This window comes from Channa argus, chromosome 2 (genome assembly GCF_033026475.1).
Source record: "Channa argus isolate prfri chromosome 2, Channa argus male v1.0, whole genome shotgun sequence".
Taxonomy (NCBI): Eukaryota; Metazoa; Chordata; class Actinopteri; order Anabantiformes; family Channidae; genus Channa; species Channa argus.
The window spans coordinates 7577471-7592850 of NC_090198.1; the positions used below are offsets into that span (position 1 = coordinate 7577471).

The 15380-nt window shown below is 41.9% G+C and overlaps 3 protein-coding genes across 3 annotated transcripts; 2 read left to right on the plus strand and 1 right to left on the minus strand.

The window, feature by feature from the left end:
* Nucleotides 1–1239: 1239 nt before the first annotated feature.
* LOC137108421 (mesoderm posterior protein 1-like) lies at nt 1240–2160 on the plus strand. The gene is made up of 2 exons (XM_067492958.1): nt 1240–1989; nt 2107–2160. The coding sequence occupies exons 1-2, from the start codon at nt 1240–1242 to the stop codon at nt 2158–2160; spliced, it is 804 nt and encodes a 267-aa protein (XP_067349059.1).
* Nucleotides 2161–4555: 2395 nt separating this feature from the next.
* LOC137111255 (uncharacterized) lies at nt 4556–6969 on the plus strand. The gene has a single exon (XM_067495079.1). It carries the CDS (start codon nt 5586–5588, stop codon nt 6675–6677), a length of 1092 nt encoding a protein of 363 aa, XP_067351180.1. The 5' UTR covers nt 4556–5585; the 3' UTR covers nt 6678–6969.
* Nucleotides 6970–7425: 456 nt separating this feature from the next.
* LOC137111239 (aminopeptidase Ey-like) lies at nt 7426–15131 on the minus strand. Its single transcript, XM_067495078.1, has 20 exons — nt 14465–15131; nt 13881–14023; nt 13618–13757; nt 12997–13123; nt 12718–12872; nt 12515–12628; nt 12188–12331; nt 11915–11980; nt 11741–11806; nt 11320–11492; nt 11110–11186; nt 10895–11028; nt 10726–10781; nt 10491–10638; nt 10284–10375; nt 9201–9311; nt 8937–9104; nt 8663–8803; nt 8442–8523; nt 7426–7852 (listed from the first exon to the last, which is right to left on the minus strand). The coding sequence occupies exons 1-20, from the start codon at nt 15103–15105 to the stop codon at nt 7694–7696; spliced, it is 2937 nt and encodes a 978-aa protein (XP_067351179.1). The 5' UTR covers nt 15106–15131; the 3' UTR covers nt 7426–7693.
* Between the last annotated feature and the right edge of the window lie 249 nt (nt 15132–15380).

The following is a 15380-nucleotide window of genomic DNA, read 5'->3' on the forward strand; positions in this document are numbered from 1 at the left end:
AAACTCTTACACCTCAACTTTAACTGGACAATACAAATCATTATGCTTCATTAAAGCCTAATGGATTTATGTTTACATTTTAACCATGTAGGATACGACTTCTCTGTCCGGGACAACAGAGAACATGAGCAGCAGCGGGACGAAATTCCGCTCCATCCGTGGATGGAGGCAGAAATAGCCGCTCACGGCTGAGTCGATGTCACTATAAACTGATCATGTTGGTGAGAAGTGCTGGGATATAAAGTGAGGAGATCAAGAGAGGGGCTGCTGTCATGTTCAAGGTTGGAGTGAGGTGTAAAGGAAGAAACTAGAGAGGAGAGAATCAGCCTTCAGCGTCATCTTCTACTGTACATGGCAGCTAAAAGAATTACTAATTAAGCCTGACTTAATTTAGTATCCCTCATGTCCATGTTCAGTTTAGGTGGGAAACATAGATCCATATGCAGATCACAGGTCTCAGCAAAATAATAATAATAATAATAATAATAATAATAATAAATATTATAAATATTATTTGTAATAGTAGTAGTAGTATTATCATTCTGTATCATTCTGTAGTAGTAAATTGATTAATAAAGTAAAACCTCTCTCTACATATATCATCACACTACTCCACTGTGATTGCATTTTTGTTCAGGCCTGTTTTTTTTTTGTTTGCTTGTTTGTTGATACTTTTGATACATATTGGATAGTTGTCTTGACATAAATAATGATGGAGTCAATAACTTTGTAGAATGATGTGAAGTTTAGATCTTCTTCACATGACAATGGTTGATAAAGAGCACTGTGTTACTGTTGTGTATAACTCCTTCACACCATCCTGTCATATAGTTTTGTTTACTGACCAGCTTTTTAAGTTGTAGTGTGATGAAAAGTGAGTATGTACAACTTAAACGTGGTCAAAATACATCTGTGTTTCTCCAGGGACAAAATCCCCAAAAAGCAAAAACCGTTTATTGTTTTGAGCAGGAGTCAAAATTCACACTCCAGTAGCTGAACTTTCCCAGACACACAGGAGAGCGAGAGAGACAGGGTCCCAGCGAGGGTATGTGTGTGTGTGTGTGTGTGTGTGCAGGGGCCGTGGCCTCGTATAGACTCTGTGGGTTTGTGAGAATCTGCAGAGGTGTCACTTCACACCTCTGCGGCCAGGCCTGGACTTATAAACGAGTGCATCGGAGCTGAGGAGCATTCACAAACTCCCAGTCTCTCCGGTCAGACCACAGAGTAGCTTTACACAACATGGATACCTCCTCAGTGCCTCTTCTTGACTACAGCCTGCAGTACCAGTGGTGCTCCGACTCAGACCTCTCCAGCATCTCCTCTACAGAGACTCTCTCCCCTGTTCACTCCATGGACTCCAGCCTGTCTCCTTCCTACCAGCAGCCACCACAGTCCACCCCTAAGGCAGCTAAAACTGGACATTCTCAAAGCCTCAAATGCTCACCCTATTTCCCATCTAGACGTGGTCGGAAGTCGGGCCAAGCCACCCAGATCCGCAGCAAGCAGAGGGAGAGTGCCAGTGAGAAGGAGAAGCTGAGGATGAGGGATCTGACAAAGGCTCTACACCACCTCAGGTCCTACCTCCCGCCGTCGGTGGCCCCCGCCGGACAAACTCTGACAAAGATTGAGACTCTCCGTCTCACCATCCGCTACATCTCCTACCTGTCGGCCCAGCTGGGCCTGAGCGAGGAGGTGCCGTTTCAGGGGAGGGAGCAATTGGACACCTCAGCCAGTGACACCTCCTCACCCGACATCCTCAGCTACTTCCAGCACGGTTCCTTGGGAGGTCAGGAGGCCCAGCTGCAGAACCAGAACCTGAACCACAGCCTGTACCCGGCCCGGTGTCAAGGCCAAAACATTATGCTGCACTCTGGGAACTGTAGTTTCGGAGTGGATCAGTACAGTAGACAGCACGGCGGAGCTCTTCAGGGGGATGTCAGCATGGATACGATCCTGAAGTCACCTGCAACAACACAGCCCTCTTGCCAGGTACATGAGCATTTCCTCATAATTGACATCTGTCTCCATGTGATACCAGACGTCTAGCATGTGTTCGTGGGTTTGTACAAAGTGCTAAAAATGTGCTGTTGTGTTTTTCATTTCCAGATGTGTGGCAGTGATTTCTGCATCCCACTGGTTCCACAAGAGCATTGGGGTTAAACTGTCCAACACCGAATGATCGTCATCCAACAACAGACACAAACTTTACTGTTTTTACTGCCTCACTGTGAATCAACTAATTTATTTTTATAGACTATTCTACATTTTTATTTATTTTTTTCCGTGTAAATATTGATATGTTTGACAACTATTTTTATATTTCTTTATACTACTATTTAAAAATAAAATATAATAAACTATCGTCACATATTGTCATCGTTCACAATTCAGACATGTTTCCAATATGTTTGTACTTTGAAGGTGGAGGTTTGTTTCCGTGATTCAAATCTACAAACTAACACAGGTTGTTGTCCTGTAAAATAAAGGGTAGTTCACTACTATTTATTTTTTTTTTATTTATTGTTGAGCAAAACATTTTATCTTTTATCTAGTAGAGTTATTTGAAGCCTGGAACGATTCTGGTCAAGCAGAAATGTCACATAGCACAGCACCCTCTCCTGGTTAAACAGGCACAGTGTCACCACACAAACTCAAAATGAGATGGTTCACAGCCACTGTTTCATTTTAACCATAATTAATCACAGTCTTAATTAACCATAACAAAAATTACAATACAAGATAAATTGCATGTGTTTTTTTTTAAATAATGAAATTTAACATTGTTTGATACTTTTGCTCAAAAGATCAATAGCTTTTGCCTCGTCCCTTCAGGGGTCGCCACAGCAGAACGCGTTCCGCACGCTGATTCCGCATAATTTTTTAAGTTGGATTCCATTCCTGCCATTTTTATCCAGGCCCTCGGTGGCTGGGCGGGGCCACACCAGGTGGGGGGATTCAAGCTTGCGGCCTTCGGCATCCCAACCCAATGCTCTACCACGGAGCTCCCCTATATTTTTGCACTTGCTTTCCATAAGTAAATGCAAATAAATATTGTCTGCTCATATAAGAAAACTTCATGGAAACATTAACAATGTTAATTTCCCAAACTCATTCCTCCAAGTGACAAAAGCTATCGTGACTCACAAATGCATGACAGTATGACACAGAAACCTTAAAATATGTTAAAGAACAGAATAATTGTGAGCAGTCAGATGCTTAATGTTCCCCCTGCTCTTTATGACTGTCCAGTCTCTAATCAATATCAACGTGTATTACATGTTGAGGCTTCATTAGATTGAGTCACAATTATCAAGTTGCTTTCACAGTTACCAAACTGTATCTCTGGTTGTTACTATCCTTCCAGTGCAGCTGGCAAACACTATCCAGAAAAGCACAAAAAGGGAATCATATACCAAAAAAGAACATGTAGAAGCAATAAATTATTAAAATCATTTCAACAAAACAAAGCATAACTTTATACAACATTGTGTTAGTTATAGGATGCAAAACACAATTCTACTCATGCACAGCAATTTATGAAAAAAAAGGTTGCCACGATATATTAGGGGAAATAAATTGCCAGAAGCCTTAATTCCCTTTCCTGTCTGAAGCGAATGACATGTGAGTAGTTCAAGGTTAGCAGACCGGAGATCAGTTTCTGTCCCCGCTTATCTAGTTTATTTAGTGTATCTTTGTTAATGAGGCTCAGACAACACAAAGAGGTTCTTGGTGCCGCTAAGTCTAGACTAAGATATGAGATCCTCCAACCTCTCGCCCCCTTTCTCTCACCTACAGCCCTAATTACCTGCTAAAGCCAACGAAGAGGATTTCAATATTCATAGAGAAGTGTGGCTCTGCATATCAGGCTGGAGAATTGGGTCTGAGTGTTTGGTTTGCCACATACATGCTGCTCATTTGATATGCAAACAGCTCACCTAACGCAAAGTTTAATATACTCACTTGGGTCTTTCATCACAGAAAAGCTAATAAACTCTCAGGGCTAAAAGGCTTCAGGATGAAAGGGTTAGCACCACCATGCTGATTATTCACTCATTACATGTGAGTAAACACCGTCAGAGATAATGTGGATTAAGAGAAGGAAGATCTCGTCTGTCATCAGCCTGGGAGTGGAAGACAGTGGTTGACAGCTAGGTCAAGAGTTTACGATCAAGACTCTATGATTTCACGTGTACAGAATTAAAGAGGCTCTATTCTTATATATTAAGTCCAAAAAGGAATCAAGTTCTTCATATTTTGTGTAAAATGGAAGAGATGGCAAACTTGATTTGTGATTAAGATCTAAATACTTTAAATGGCTGCAGTAAATGATAGCAGTCACTGTCATGTGTCATTCTTTCTCTGATAATAGATACACTCGTATTTTGTCCCGCTTACATGTAAAATGTGTGTTACACACAGCAGCAGGAAAGACACATCTATGGTACAAAAACAGATTCATTTTGGGAATGATGAAAATATTTTTTATTAATATAAATATTTTTATTATTAAATAAAATGATGGTGGGGATTCATGTGGTGGGGACTAGTCCTCAGGACAGCTGTGTCACATTCCAGCACGAGGAAATGAAAAATCACTGCTTCAGTTTTACAGCGTTTTGTTTGCAAGTATCTTTTTTTACATCTTTTATTAGTGACCTCAAAAGAATCATTTAACCTCAGATAAATTTCCTAAATTCCCTTAAGCTGTTAGCATAAAAAGCTGTGTCACTCAGGTTTCACCTCTGCTGCAGGGCAGGAGTCAAATTTGACACGGCGGTTTGTGGGAAAGCTGCTCAGGACTCAGATCCACGGTCAACACCTGACATTCAAATCTACACAACTATCAGGAGAATTGAGGGAAATTATGTATTTCAGTTAATTTTTGTTTCTGTTTTAATATTATTAGTATTTTGGTTTTTGATTAATGATGTCAACTTTAGTTTAAATCTGGGAAGGTTTAAGCAATTTTTAGGAGCAACTGAGCAACCCGGGAGCAACACATCTGCAAAGGCAGTATTGATGCTGCACATGCAGGTTCCCAGGCCAGTGAGGCCCACTGCTGTCTAAACAGGACGAGGTGCAAACTGCTCACGCCTCACAGCTGCCCCGGCACACTTCTCCAGCCCGACCCTGCAGGGACATTAGGGCAAAATTAATTCAGCATATTGCAAACTGATCCATGGATGTTGATGGGACACAGCACTCACTAGTGGGAACCCTTAAAATCTCCCAGTGGGCTGATTAGTTGATTAGTGGGCTGAATAATGATTATAGGTGTTTATGGCGATATTAATGGCTGTGTTTTGGTGACAGATCAAGTAGCTGCTTCCACTCGCTGGCTCACTAGTTTTCTTGTGGTCTGAGTACAGCTGTGTCCTGGCAGGCTCATGTTCTCAGGCTGCAGCAGTGTATCGTGTGAATTTGTCTACTTTATGATGCCTGTGCGAGCTTCCAGGTCACACCTAGTCCTGGAGCGAGCCTGTTTCCCATGAGACCCCCTGCTCGAGGTGTCAGGCCTGCTCCCAGAGCTTCTCAGGACCAGGGGTGGCTGCTAGAGGTGCAACCTCGCACTTCCCTCCACATAAATGGAGCAGCCTCTCCTCTTCTCCTCAGTATCCTCTGACTGCCTATCCAGCAACACACTGCTCGAAGAAGAGCCTACAACCACAGCACCGACTACAACTAGATCTACATCAGCAGCAGCAGCAGCAGCAATGGAAGTGGCCTACAGCTGTCCCCTTCAGCTCCAGGAGAACTCCTTCCCATTTGACTGTGAGTCCCTGCTGGAGAGCTCATATGACCCTGTGTCCTGTGATCCAACCTTGGACGCTGGTTATTTCAGCGCAGGCAGCAGCTTGTCTCCCACCTCCTCTGTGGACTCCTTCTGTTTCTCCCCCACCTCCTTCCAGACTGCTGGAAGTGAACAAAATGCTCTGGAGAGTTTTATCTTCGGTGGCCCAGCAACACCCTGTCTTACCCCAGAGACGCAGACTCTGCCATGCTCCAGTTCCTCTAAGACAAGTTCCGTCACAAAGAAATCCCGCTCCAGGTACCCGGGGAAGAAGCGCCAGACGGCCAGCGAGAGGGAGAAGCTAAGAATGAGGGACTTGACAAAAGCTCTGCATCACCTAAGGAACTACCTCCCATCCTCAGTGGCGCCTGCGGGACAGACTCTGACCAAAATTGAGACGCTGCGACTCACCATCCGCTACATCTCCTACTTGTCGGCCCAGCTGGGCCTCAGCGAGGAGGTTCTGAAGCAGAGAAGGTCCTCCGGTTTTCTGCAGCAGCCTCAAACCCTTAACCAGCTCCTGGGTCAGGCAACAGTCAACTACAGTCCACAGGAATCAACCTTTAACATCATGAGCACAGCTGATCTGTCCTCTCTACAGCACACATATCAGGTATGTTTAAATCCTCTTAGTAAAGCTCCACAAAAACATTTCAATTTTAAAAGGATTAGTTTGACATTGGAAAGCGCGTTTTTACTCTTGTGTGTTGCAGTTGGAACTGTTCCTAACCAAAATCTCTGTTCTATTCTCAGGTTTCAAATGGAGTTTGCTTCCCCAGTGAGCAGTGCTGGACGCCACAGCAACAACTCCAAAATGTCACCTTCTCTGGACAGTGCTGAGAGACAAAACCATCAGTCAGCTCCATTATTTTCATTGCAACAATGACCTCTAACATGATTTATGAACTAAGCTTCTGAGTTTTGTTATTTTGAACAAAATATATTTCTGTCACTCTGTGTTTTTGTGTAAATAGAAGTGTATATTTATTGAGCAGAATAAAAATTATTTATCATGATAACCCTCGGGCCTGTCTTTGTATTTAATTTGCCATTACTGTTTTTACAATCTACACTGATGAAATCCTACAGACTTGGTGCTTGGCTGCACTTCCTTACACAAACACTGCAGCTGTCAGGAGAAGAGGCTCTAAACAGGCAACACATCCCCTCTAAAGTCTTTAAGGTAGGACCCCTACTGAGAGAGGTGGCAGCTGAACTACAGGAACAGCTAATTGGCACCTTTTCTATCCTGTGTAAACTTGACAGGTGGTTAAGACCCAGATTTATTTGTGATGATGCCTTCAGAATGGTTATAGCTCAACCCTGGTTCTGAGTGTTGAGGCTTTGGATCAATGACATGACCCAGAATGTGAGTAAAAACTATGCCAGCTGATGGTGTGTTAGCCACTGAAAATTCTTATGGGAAGGCAACCAGATGTCTGGATTCGCTTAAAACAACTACAACATTGTGGCCCCACCATAGATACACTTCTATGGGTTTAATAAGACAAGCATAACCTACAGGTAACTAGTTTAGCTTTGAAAGATGAAAGTGATACTCAGACTAGCACTTACATATGATATAACATGGTAACATGGTAACTAACACTAACAAGTAGACAGATTAGAGGAAATGATGAAGTGAAAGGAGCTTTTATCCACTTTGAAAACACTGTTTTACTCTGTAAAATCCAAATGTACAAATGTACATAGAGTTACAAAATGAAACAAATCCACAGAAGATACAAAAATATGGCGCAAATTCAGTGACAAATTTTCCATATACAAACTGTTGCTAGTAAATAATATTTATTCATAAAAAGGCTTTATCAAAACGTTGCAATAAAAACTCTTCAGCACAGAATATACATAACGTCTAATAATAAATGTGGTTTGTGGTGACTAAACGGGAGAGGAGGCTTCACTTTTGAACCATTCAAGCACCTGTTCCTTGTTTCTTTTCACCCAGTTCATGTTGGCCTTAGTTCTCTCCAGCGCCTGTTCGAGAGACGTGGCGCCTGAGCCGAGCTGTCCCGCGTTGTCTGCTTTGAACTGCAACAGCTACAGAGAATCACATTGATCAGGTTTTCATTTTGACATGTATATTGAGTTCTGTTCAAGGTACAGCAGAGTACTATTAAATATTTTTACTTTATGCCAAATACACATGTAAATACACATACATAATGCCGATAAAGGAAAAAAGAAAAGAAAATACAATTGTATTCTCATTTAAACAGGGTTTTTAAAATAATCCATTTTAACAAAAATAACGACTGCAGAATAAATGACATATTAAAGCACTGCTAAGAATAATCTAATGATATACAAACTGTCAAAACAGCCAATTTCTGCTCTGAATTTTAAGTAGTTTTACTGATGCTTTAACTATATTTTGCTACTGCAGTTTACTTAAGAACTCTTTTAATGTATGATTTTTACTTGCAGTTTTTTTTTTATTTTTAGTTTAGAATACTTTGTTATTATTATACTTTTACATTAAAACATATAAACATTAAAACAGAAAAGTATTTTATAAGTAAAGTTGTGCCATCTGTAAGTCGCTTTGGATAAAATTATCTGCTAAATGACTAAATGACTAAATGTAAATGTCATCAGTTCCTGCAAAAGGTCTAAAATGAAACGGTACCTGCTTGTACTCAAACTCTGTGGAGAAACGTTTGGTCACCCCGTCGATAAGTCGTCCAAAGGAAAGTGATCCACCGCCATAGCTGTAGAGAAAGGCACAAACAAGATCCTTTTGGAAGCTGCACAACTACACACCATTTAGCTAAAGCATACAAACATTTCTACTTGTGTTTCTTACATGTGTTCCACAAACTGCGAACTGTAAATAAGGAGAAAACTCACTCATTAAAGATGCGGTCCCAGTTGGCTCTGACAAAGTCCCAAGCCAAAGGTTGGCCGATGGGGTTACTGGCAATGTAGACAATGGTGCTGCTGGCGTCCTGCTTACGTATTTCATCTGGGTTCAGAGAATACTCCAGGTACCTGAAACACTCTCACAGTGAGGACAAAAGCTAAACATGCAGCATCCAATGCCAGCAGGTTACCTTTACTGACACATATTAGGTAAAAGCAACAGAGATCAAGCACGAGCCAGCATTATGTCAGTGCTACTGACCTGTTCAGCAGCCAGGGCTCTTTGGTGCACGACAGAGCATACATGAGTTTTTGGGCTTCTGAAGCAATGGTTGCATTCTTGTACATGGACCAGGCAAAGTCCCACTCCCTCCGTCCTCCAGCTGCAATGGCACTGCAGTACACGGTGGACTTCAGGTTGGGACTAATCCTGGAAGGTTGAATAAACATGGGAAAGAGTTCAGATGGTGACAGCAACTACAAGGAGCAGAAACTGAGAACAAAGGAAAGGAAAGTGTGAACGAACGTGTTGTTAGCAGGGTTTTGCCTCCACTCTTCAAACCAGCCGGTGGTCAGAGCGTTACAGGCTTTCACTCCAGTGCTGCAGGCCAGGGAGATCGCATTCACCTGATTGTACCTGGACAGGAACAAAATGCTCACAATCATAAAGTAGTCCATTGAAACAAAGACAAAACCAGCCAAACTATGGGTCTACAAGTCTAAGAGCAGCTCTGTGAAGCTGTACTGTCATCGTTAGCTGTATTTAACTGCCAAAACTAAAATTCCAGGCATCAGTACAAGCTAAATGCTCCATTTGTTATTACAATTTATCCAACTTCTTTTGACCTAAAAGCTAAAACACTTACATTTAAGGGAGCTACAGAAGTTGATTAAGTCAAGGTAGAAAGTCAAAGTTATGAAGTAAAGATTCTAGTACAGAAAGATGAGCCCATCTCTGATTTCGGCCTATTAGCTGAATGATGCAAACAACCTCTTTCAAATGTTTGCATTTAAGTATTTGAAAGGACATTTAACCATTTTTTACCATCTATTTTATATTGGCTTGTTGTCATCAGCCACTTTCCTTTTAATTTTGAAAGCAATTTAGATATTCTTACATAAAATGCATTGCGTGGATATCAGATTGTTGATACTTTGTTACTTTTGGGCATCACTGAGTGTATTTGTTCCCACAGTTATTGTTAGCCTGTTAGTGTGCAACACAAGGTGATGTTGTTTTGAGGTATGTGCGTATTTATATCTATATTTGCTGGAAACATGAATTAGAACAGTCTACTAAATATATTTCTTATTACATTTTTTTCTAATTACATAAATCTCATGTCTGATAAATCTCACACTCATCCCCTGAGCACCACCGATGTCCTAGAAGGTTCCTTTTGAAATTATTTTCCATAAATACTCAAATATAATGTGGGCTTCTGCTTGTCACTTTTATTAGCCAGACACACACAAACTGGTGTCTGTTCTAAACGTGCTCATTCTGAAAGCTCATGTATTAACTCTACAGGGCTTCAGTGATCCCCACATAGATTCCTATAGCACGCAGGGGCATGAATTCAAACCGACAACATGTTCACATCCTTACTGGTCAGTGTGTTTTTCAGGGATCTTTGTCCAGTTGAGAGTGAGAACTTCAAAGTGATCAAACAGAGGAGTGACCTGTTTCTTTATGTAAGCCTGGGGAATGAACACAGAGATAACTTAGCCCCAGTAACATTCAAGGGGGTTTGAACAATAAGCCAGAATTAGCCAGACAAATCTCAGATTTTCAGAATTCATTCGTTCACCTTACCTGCATGGGTCCGTACACTTCACTACGATCGAACATGAGAAAGAAGTAATCCAAGTTACGAGTCGCTGTATTCCAAGGCATGTAATCAACTTCTTTATGGAGGTACTTGGTTGTCCTCAGAGCCAGAGTTGTGTTCACCATTTTTGCCCTGAAAAGGTCACATACAGAACGGCACAGCCGCTCAGCTCCACCTTTCAACACTTTACAACAGTGGTTTGTAAAAATGTGATCTCACCTCGCAAGGTTAAAAGCGTCATCAATAATTTGAGCTCGGTTGATAACTGGAATATCCTGAAAAAAAAAAGTGAACAGGGAGCTGACTTAATGGATATTGGAGACATGGGAAGTGCTTTAGAAACACTCCGAATGTGTTTGAGCATAATTTCTAGCTGCAGGTGTTGTACCTCATGTTTGGAGCTCAGCTTGGCAAGGAGACGCTCCCAGTTTTCGGAGTCATAGTTGACTCTATAGAAGCCCTTCATATTTATGTTGGCCACCAACGACTCATTAGTGCCAAGAATCATGTCTTTGTTCATATCTGTTAAGTGGAGATTATCATTTTTTTTGTTTGGATTATAGTTTCTTTATGTTTTTTCATTACCGCTGAACTAACTCTTACCTTCTTTTTCGAGGAGCCAGTGCTGCTGTTCAGCTCCGCCAGTCTTACTCCACGAGATAGGAACAAACCACTCATAACTGGAGCCACATCCATCCACCCATGGATACGTGCATGAATACACAGTATATGAAGGAAGCAGACAGTTTAGTAAGACAGGGCTCCTGTATTTATAAGAACAGTCACATGAAAGACTAAAAAAATGGTTCCTACTTGAACTCTGAGGGTCTGTCCACTGGAGAGTCTGGGTCCAACAGGAAGTGTTTCTGAGTGATTTTTCCTGTTTGGGTGTCGATGGTGACTACAGGGAACCCCATCTGTAAGATCCATCTGTTCATAATAACCTCCAGCGGTCGGGGCAGTTTGATGTCAGTATTATTCACAGCCTGTTAAAAGAAACATTTTGATCTGTCAGCAGTTGCTGGAGACCAAAACTGAGTTAAAGGGGTTAAAGGGGAGTAAATATTGGACTTCTAAGTGTATAGAAGCATGAATTTCTGTGCTATTTATCCAAGGAAATCAATTGATTTAGTAAATCAATTAATTCCATCAAAGGGATTGAAGGCATATTTATTATCAGTAGCTGATGAAGATGATGATAATGATGATGGTGGTGGTGGTGGTGGTACCTTACCATTTGCAGGTGCTTCCAGAGGTCTGTGTAGACTGTGTTGTTGTACTTGAACTCCTCTAAGTAAGTCTGCAGACAGATAATAACCAACCAGTCACAACGTTTTGTGCTTTTGTGTCATAAGAGATGCCGTGCTGCATTTCTGGACTCAGATTCAGATTATCAGCTTTTACTCACATGAAGTCCTTTGGAAAAGACTGTCTCAGTAATAAACTCTGAGAGCATCCTGAGGACTGCAGCTCCCTGCAGCAGTAAGCAGAAATACACTAGCAGTGTTAGCAGGTGATATTAAATACGATAGTGATCAGTTAATGAGGGTCAGTGATTTATGGACCCCTGGCAGAAAAAAATACTCATTCTTGTTTTGCTTAGCTAAAGTGAAATTCTTGGGGGTTAATGGGAACTCAACATTGAGTATAGTGTAAGTCGTTGTGATGTGTTTCACTTCACCTTGCTGTATGTGATGGAGTCAAACAGTTCGCTGATGTGCTCTGGCTTCAGCACGTCGACCTCTTTGGATGAGAGTGGATGAGAGGAGGCCAAAGCGTCCACAGCCATTACACCAATGATCTCATTGATGACTATTAAATCTCTCTGAAACATGCCCGGAGAAAGACTGGATTGGACCTTTCACTGTCTCATGATTTGACAAAATATGTTAAATAGATTTTTACACCTACATTATTGAGGACTCGTTTCATGATGTGGCAATGTTCACAAGGTCACCGTACATAATATGGGGCAGGTAAATTCTCAGTGGAGATGCTTTAAACTCACCATATTCCATGTTGGCTCAGCATAGTGGGCTCCAAGATAAGAGACATAGGTGGCAAACCCTTCGTTGAGCCACAAGTCATTCCACCACTTCATGGTCACCAAGTTCCCAAACCACTAAAAGGACAAAGATTCATTTTACTGGCACGTTTTCTCAAAGATAACACACCCCTAGGTGCCATTTACCATTAGGGTGTCATACGTACCATATGAGCAAGCTCATGAGAGATCACTGTTGCCACCCACTCCTTGTCTCCATTAGATGACACGGCAGGATTGTATAAGAGGGCAGTCTCTCTGTAAGTGATCAAGCCCCAGTTCTCCATGGCTCCAGCACTGAAGTCAGGAAGTGCGATCTGGTCTAACAACCATTACAGATCATTTGTTGACAGGTGGTTACAAAACCGTGTTAGGAATAATGCAAATAGTTTGAGTGAATTCACTGTCCCGTGGCTCCTGGGGGTCAGTAGGGACGCGTCTCTTACCTGATTTGTTCAAGGGGTAGGAAGAGTTGTAGTAGCCCTCAAAAAATGTCAGTATGGGCCCAGTCTTCTCCAGGGCATAGTCTCCCTGGCCCTCCTCTATGGCCTTCCTGCGAGCCCAGATCCGGATCTGAGCAAAGTAGAGAGGTAAACACTGTGATGAACCAGGCGCATTGCACTTAAGCTTTGAGTCCAGCAGAGGGCAGCACAGAAACACTGCAGCCAGCAGATCAGCGCAGCAAAGAACAGATCTGACAGTGATGAGGACTTTTATTAGTAATCTGACAATTTCCTGACATATTAACTTTTCAGATATTAAAACAAGAACTGAGGGTGAAAGTTGTAGGTGTGGAAAGCAGATGCAGTGGGTAATAAAACTGTTAATACTTCATATACTTAAGAATACTTCATAACTAATTTTGACTTAAATTATTTGGGCTCAAAATTAGTAATGTATAACAGCAATACCAGAAAGTAGAAGAAAAAGAATCAAGTATTCATAGCGGTAATATAATAATAACAATAGCACACGTACTGTTCTGTACATGTAAATAATGTTGATAATTTGCATCAACTTCCATGTGTATGATTACAATTAAGGTGTAAAAATAAAATAAAAATTACCAATATTTTGGCACTTGGTTCCGTTCTAATGTATGTAAAATCACACACAACAAAAGCCAACAAGTAGGTTGACATAATTTCTGTGGGCTTGAAGCTTGTCTGAATTAAATCCTGGCCATCCATGGTGATGTTAACCGGGTCTGTGTGGGGGCAAAGACGACCACAGAGTTATTATAGAGGAAGAGACAAGAGGCTCTATTACAAGTGGGCAGAGATTTTTGACGTATGCTACTGGTTTACTCCACTGTGAAACGAGAACTTGCCGTGGTTCATGGCGTTGGACAGAGCCACAGTCCCCTGAGGGTGTATGAGGGTCATGTGGAAGACAGCTTTCATAGCTGGCTCATCGAAGCAGGGAAAAGCTTTTCTGGCATCTGTCGGCTGCATCTGTGTTGTTGCCACAATTCTGACCATTGCAGGCACAAAAAAAACTCAGTAATTAGAAGCCAAGCACAGATAAGGAAAGAACCCTCCCCTCTTAAATGCTCCCATACACATACACATTCTCACATTCTCCCTAAATTTGTCTTTTTGTTTCTTCCTCGTAGCTGAAATCAAAGATCACCGTTAAATGGAAGTAAACTTCCATTTAAATGTGTTTGCATTTACTACAATGTCTTTCTTTTCTCTTGATAAACCCAATAATTAAAAATCTGCACAAACAGTACTTCCAAATTTGTGATCTTGATTAAGTTTGAAGGTATTATTTTTTGGATATAAGGAAATTTCTCTAGTATAGGTTTGAGTTAAACGCATGTGTTTCACTGTTTGAAGGCATCTAAACTTTACATGAAATGAAACTACATACACACATTTCTAATTATGACTATGAAAGAATGTTTCATACTTTTGCACTCCATCTTCCGTGTATTCACTCCTGTAGAAACCTCCCAGGTCATCAGACAGCTCTCCAACAAACTCGGTGAAGAGCTCGTACGAGCTGCCTGTCTTCAGCGGGTTCTTGAGCTTGATCACCAGGTACTGGGTGGGAATCTCCAGCCAGGTGCGCTGCAGCCCTGGTGCAGTAGCTCCATTCAGGCCCCTGAGCTTAGCGTGGTTTCCTTCGAAGGTGGTGAGATTCAGCTTGTTGCTGTGGATTATGATGAGGTCTGTTTCCTTCACACATGTGAAAACCACTGTGGAGTTCCCGGTGAAGATGAACAGGCCGTCTGCGTTGGGTTTCAGCCGTGGCCACAGGGTAACATGGTAGGAGACAGGAGCGAGAGAGTCTGGAAGTCTGTATTTCTGCCAGGGCTCCTTCGGCGTGGAAGTTGTAGTGGAACCTGGGGATACCAGGGTGCTGGTGGTGGTGCTGCTATGGGGGTTGTTGGTGGTGTCAGGGCCAGCAGTCAATGGAGGCGTCGATTCATTCTTTGACTTCTCCTGAGCGTAAACCACAGACAGGGCTATGATGGTGGCCACTGCTCCAGCGGCTGCAACAGCACAGGTCAGTCCGACTGCTTTGCTAATGAAGAAGCCTTTCGCCATGACTTCACCAGAGAAGTACAAGACAGAAAGGGGAATCTGATTGCTATTTATGCCCAGACTTGTTAGAAAGTTAATGGTTCATTATCTGGGTGGGGAAAACATCTGAAAGTACAAAACATTTTGTTGTGAAAAGTCCTTGAGATAAGAATGAGTCTTGCCTGATCTCTGGACTTTATACTCACATTACATCACGGAACAAAGGATCTTTTATGAGGCTGGCCTGTGTTGTCTCTGTTTATTCAGTATTGTAAATTGAGTGGCAGTGGAAATCACAC

Excerpts from the sequence above, each read along its gene's own strand:
- LOC137108421 (XM_067492958.1), top strand. The coding sequence starts at position 1,240 with ATGGATACCTCCTCAGTGCCTCTTCTTGACTACAGCCTGCAGTACCAG. Across the intron at positions 1,990-2,106 it reads CAACACAGCCCTCTTGCCAG|ATGTGTGGCAGTGATTTCTG; the intron begins GTACATGAGCAT and ends TTTCATTTCCAG.
- LOC137111255 (XM_067495079.1), top strand. The coding sequence starts at position 5,586 with ATGGAGCAGCCTCTCCTCTTCTCCTCAGTATCCTCTGACTGCCTATCC.
- LOC137111239 (XM_067495078.1), bottom strand. The coding sequence starts at position 15,105 with ATGGCGAAAGGCTTCTTCATTAGCAAAGCAGTCGGACTGACCTGTGCT. Across the intron at positions 12,332-12,514 it reads CTGAGCCAACATGGAATATG|AGAGATTTAATAGTCATCAA; the intron begins GTGAGTTTAAAG and ends GGCATGTTTCAG. Across the intron at positions 9,312-10,283 it reads CCTGAAAAACACACTGACCA|GTACAATCAGGTGAATGCGA; the intron begins GTAAGGATGTGA and ends GTTCCTGTCCAG.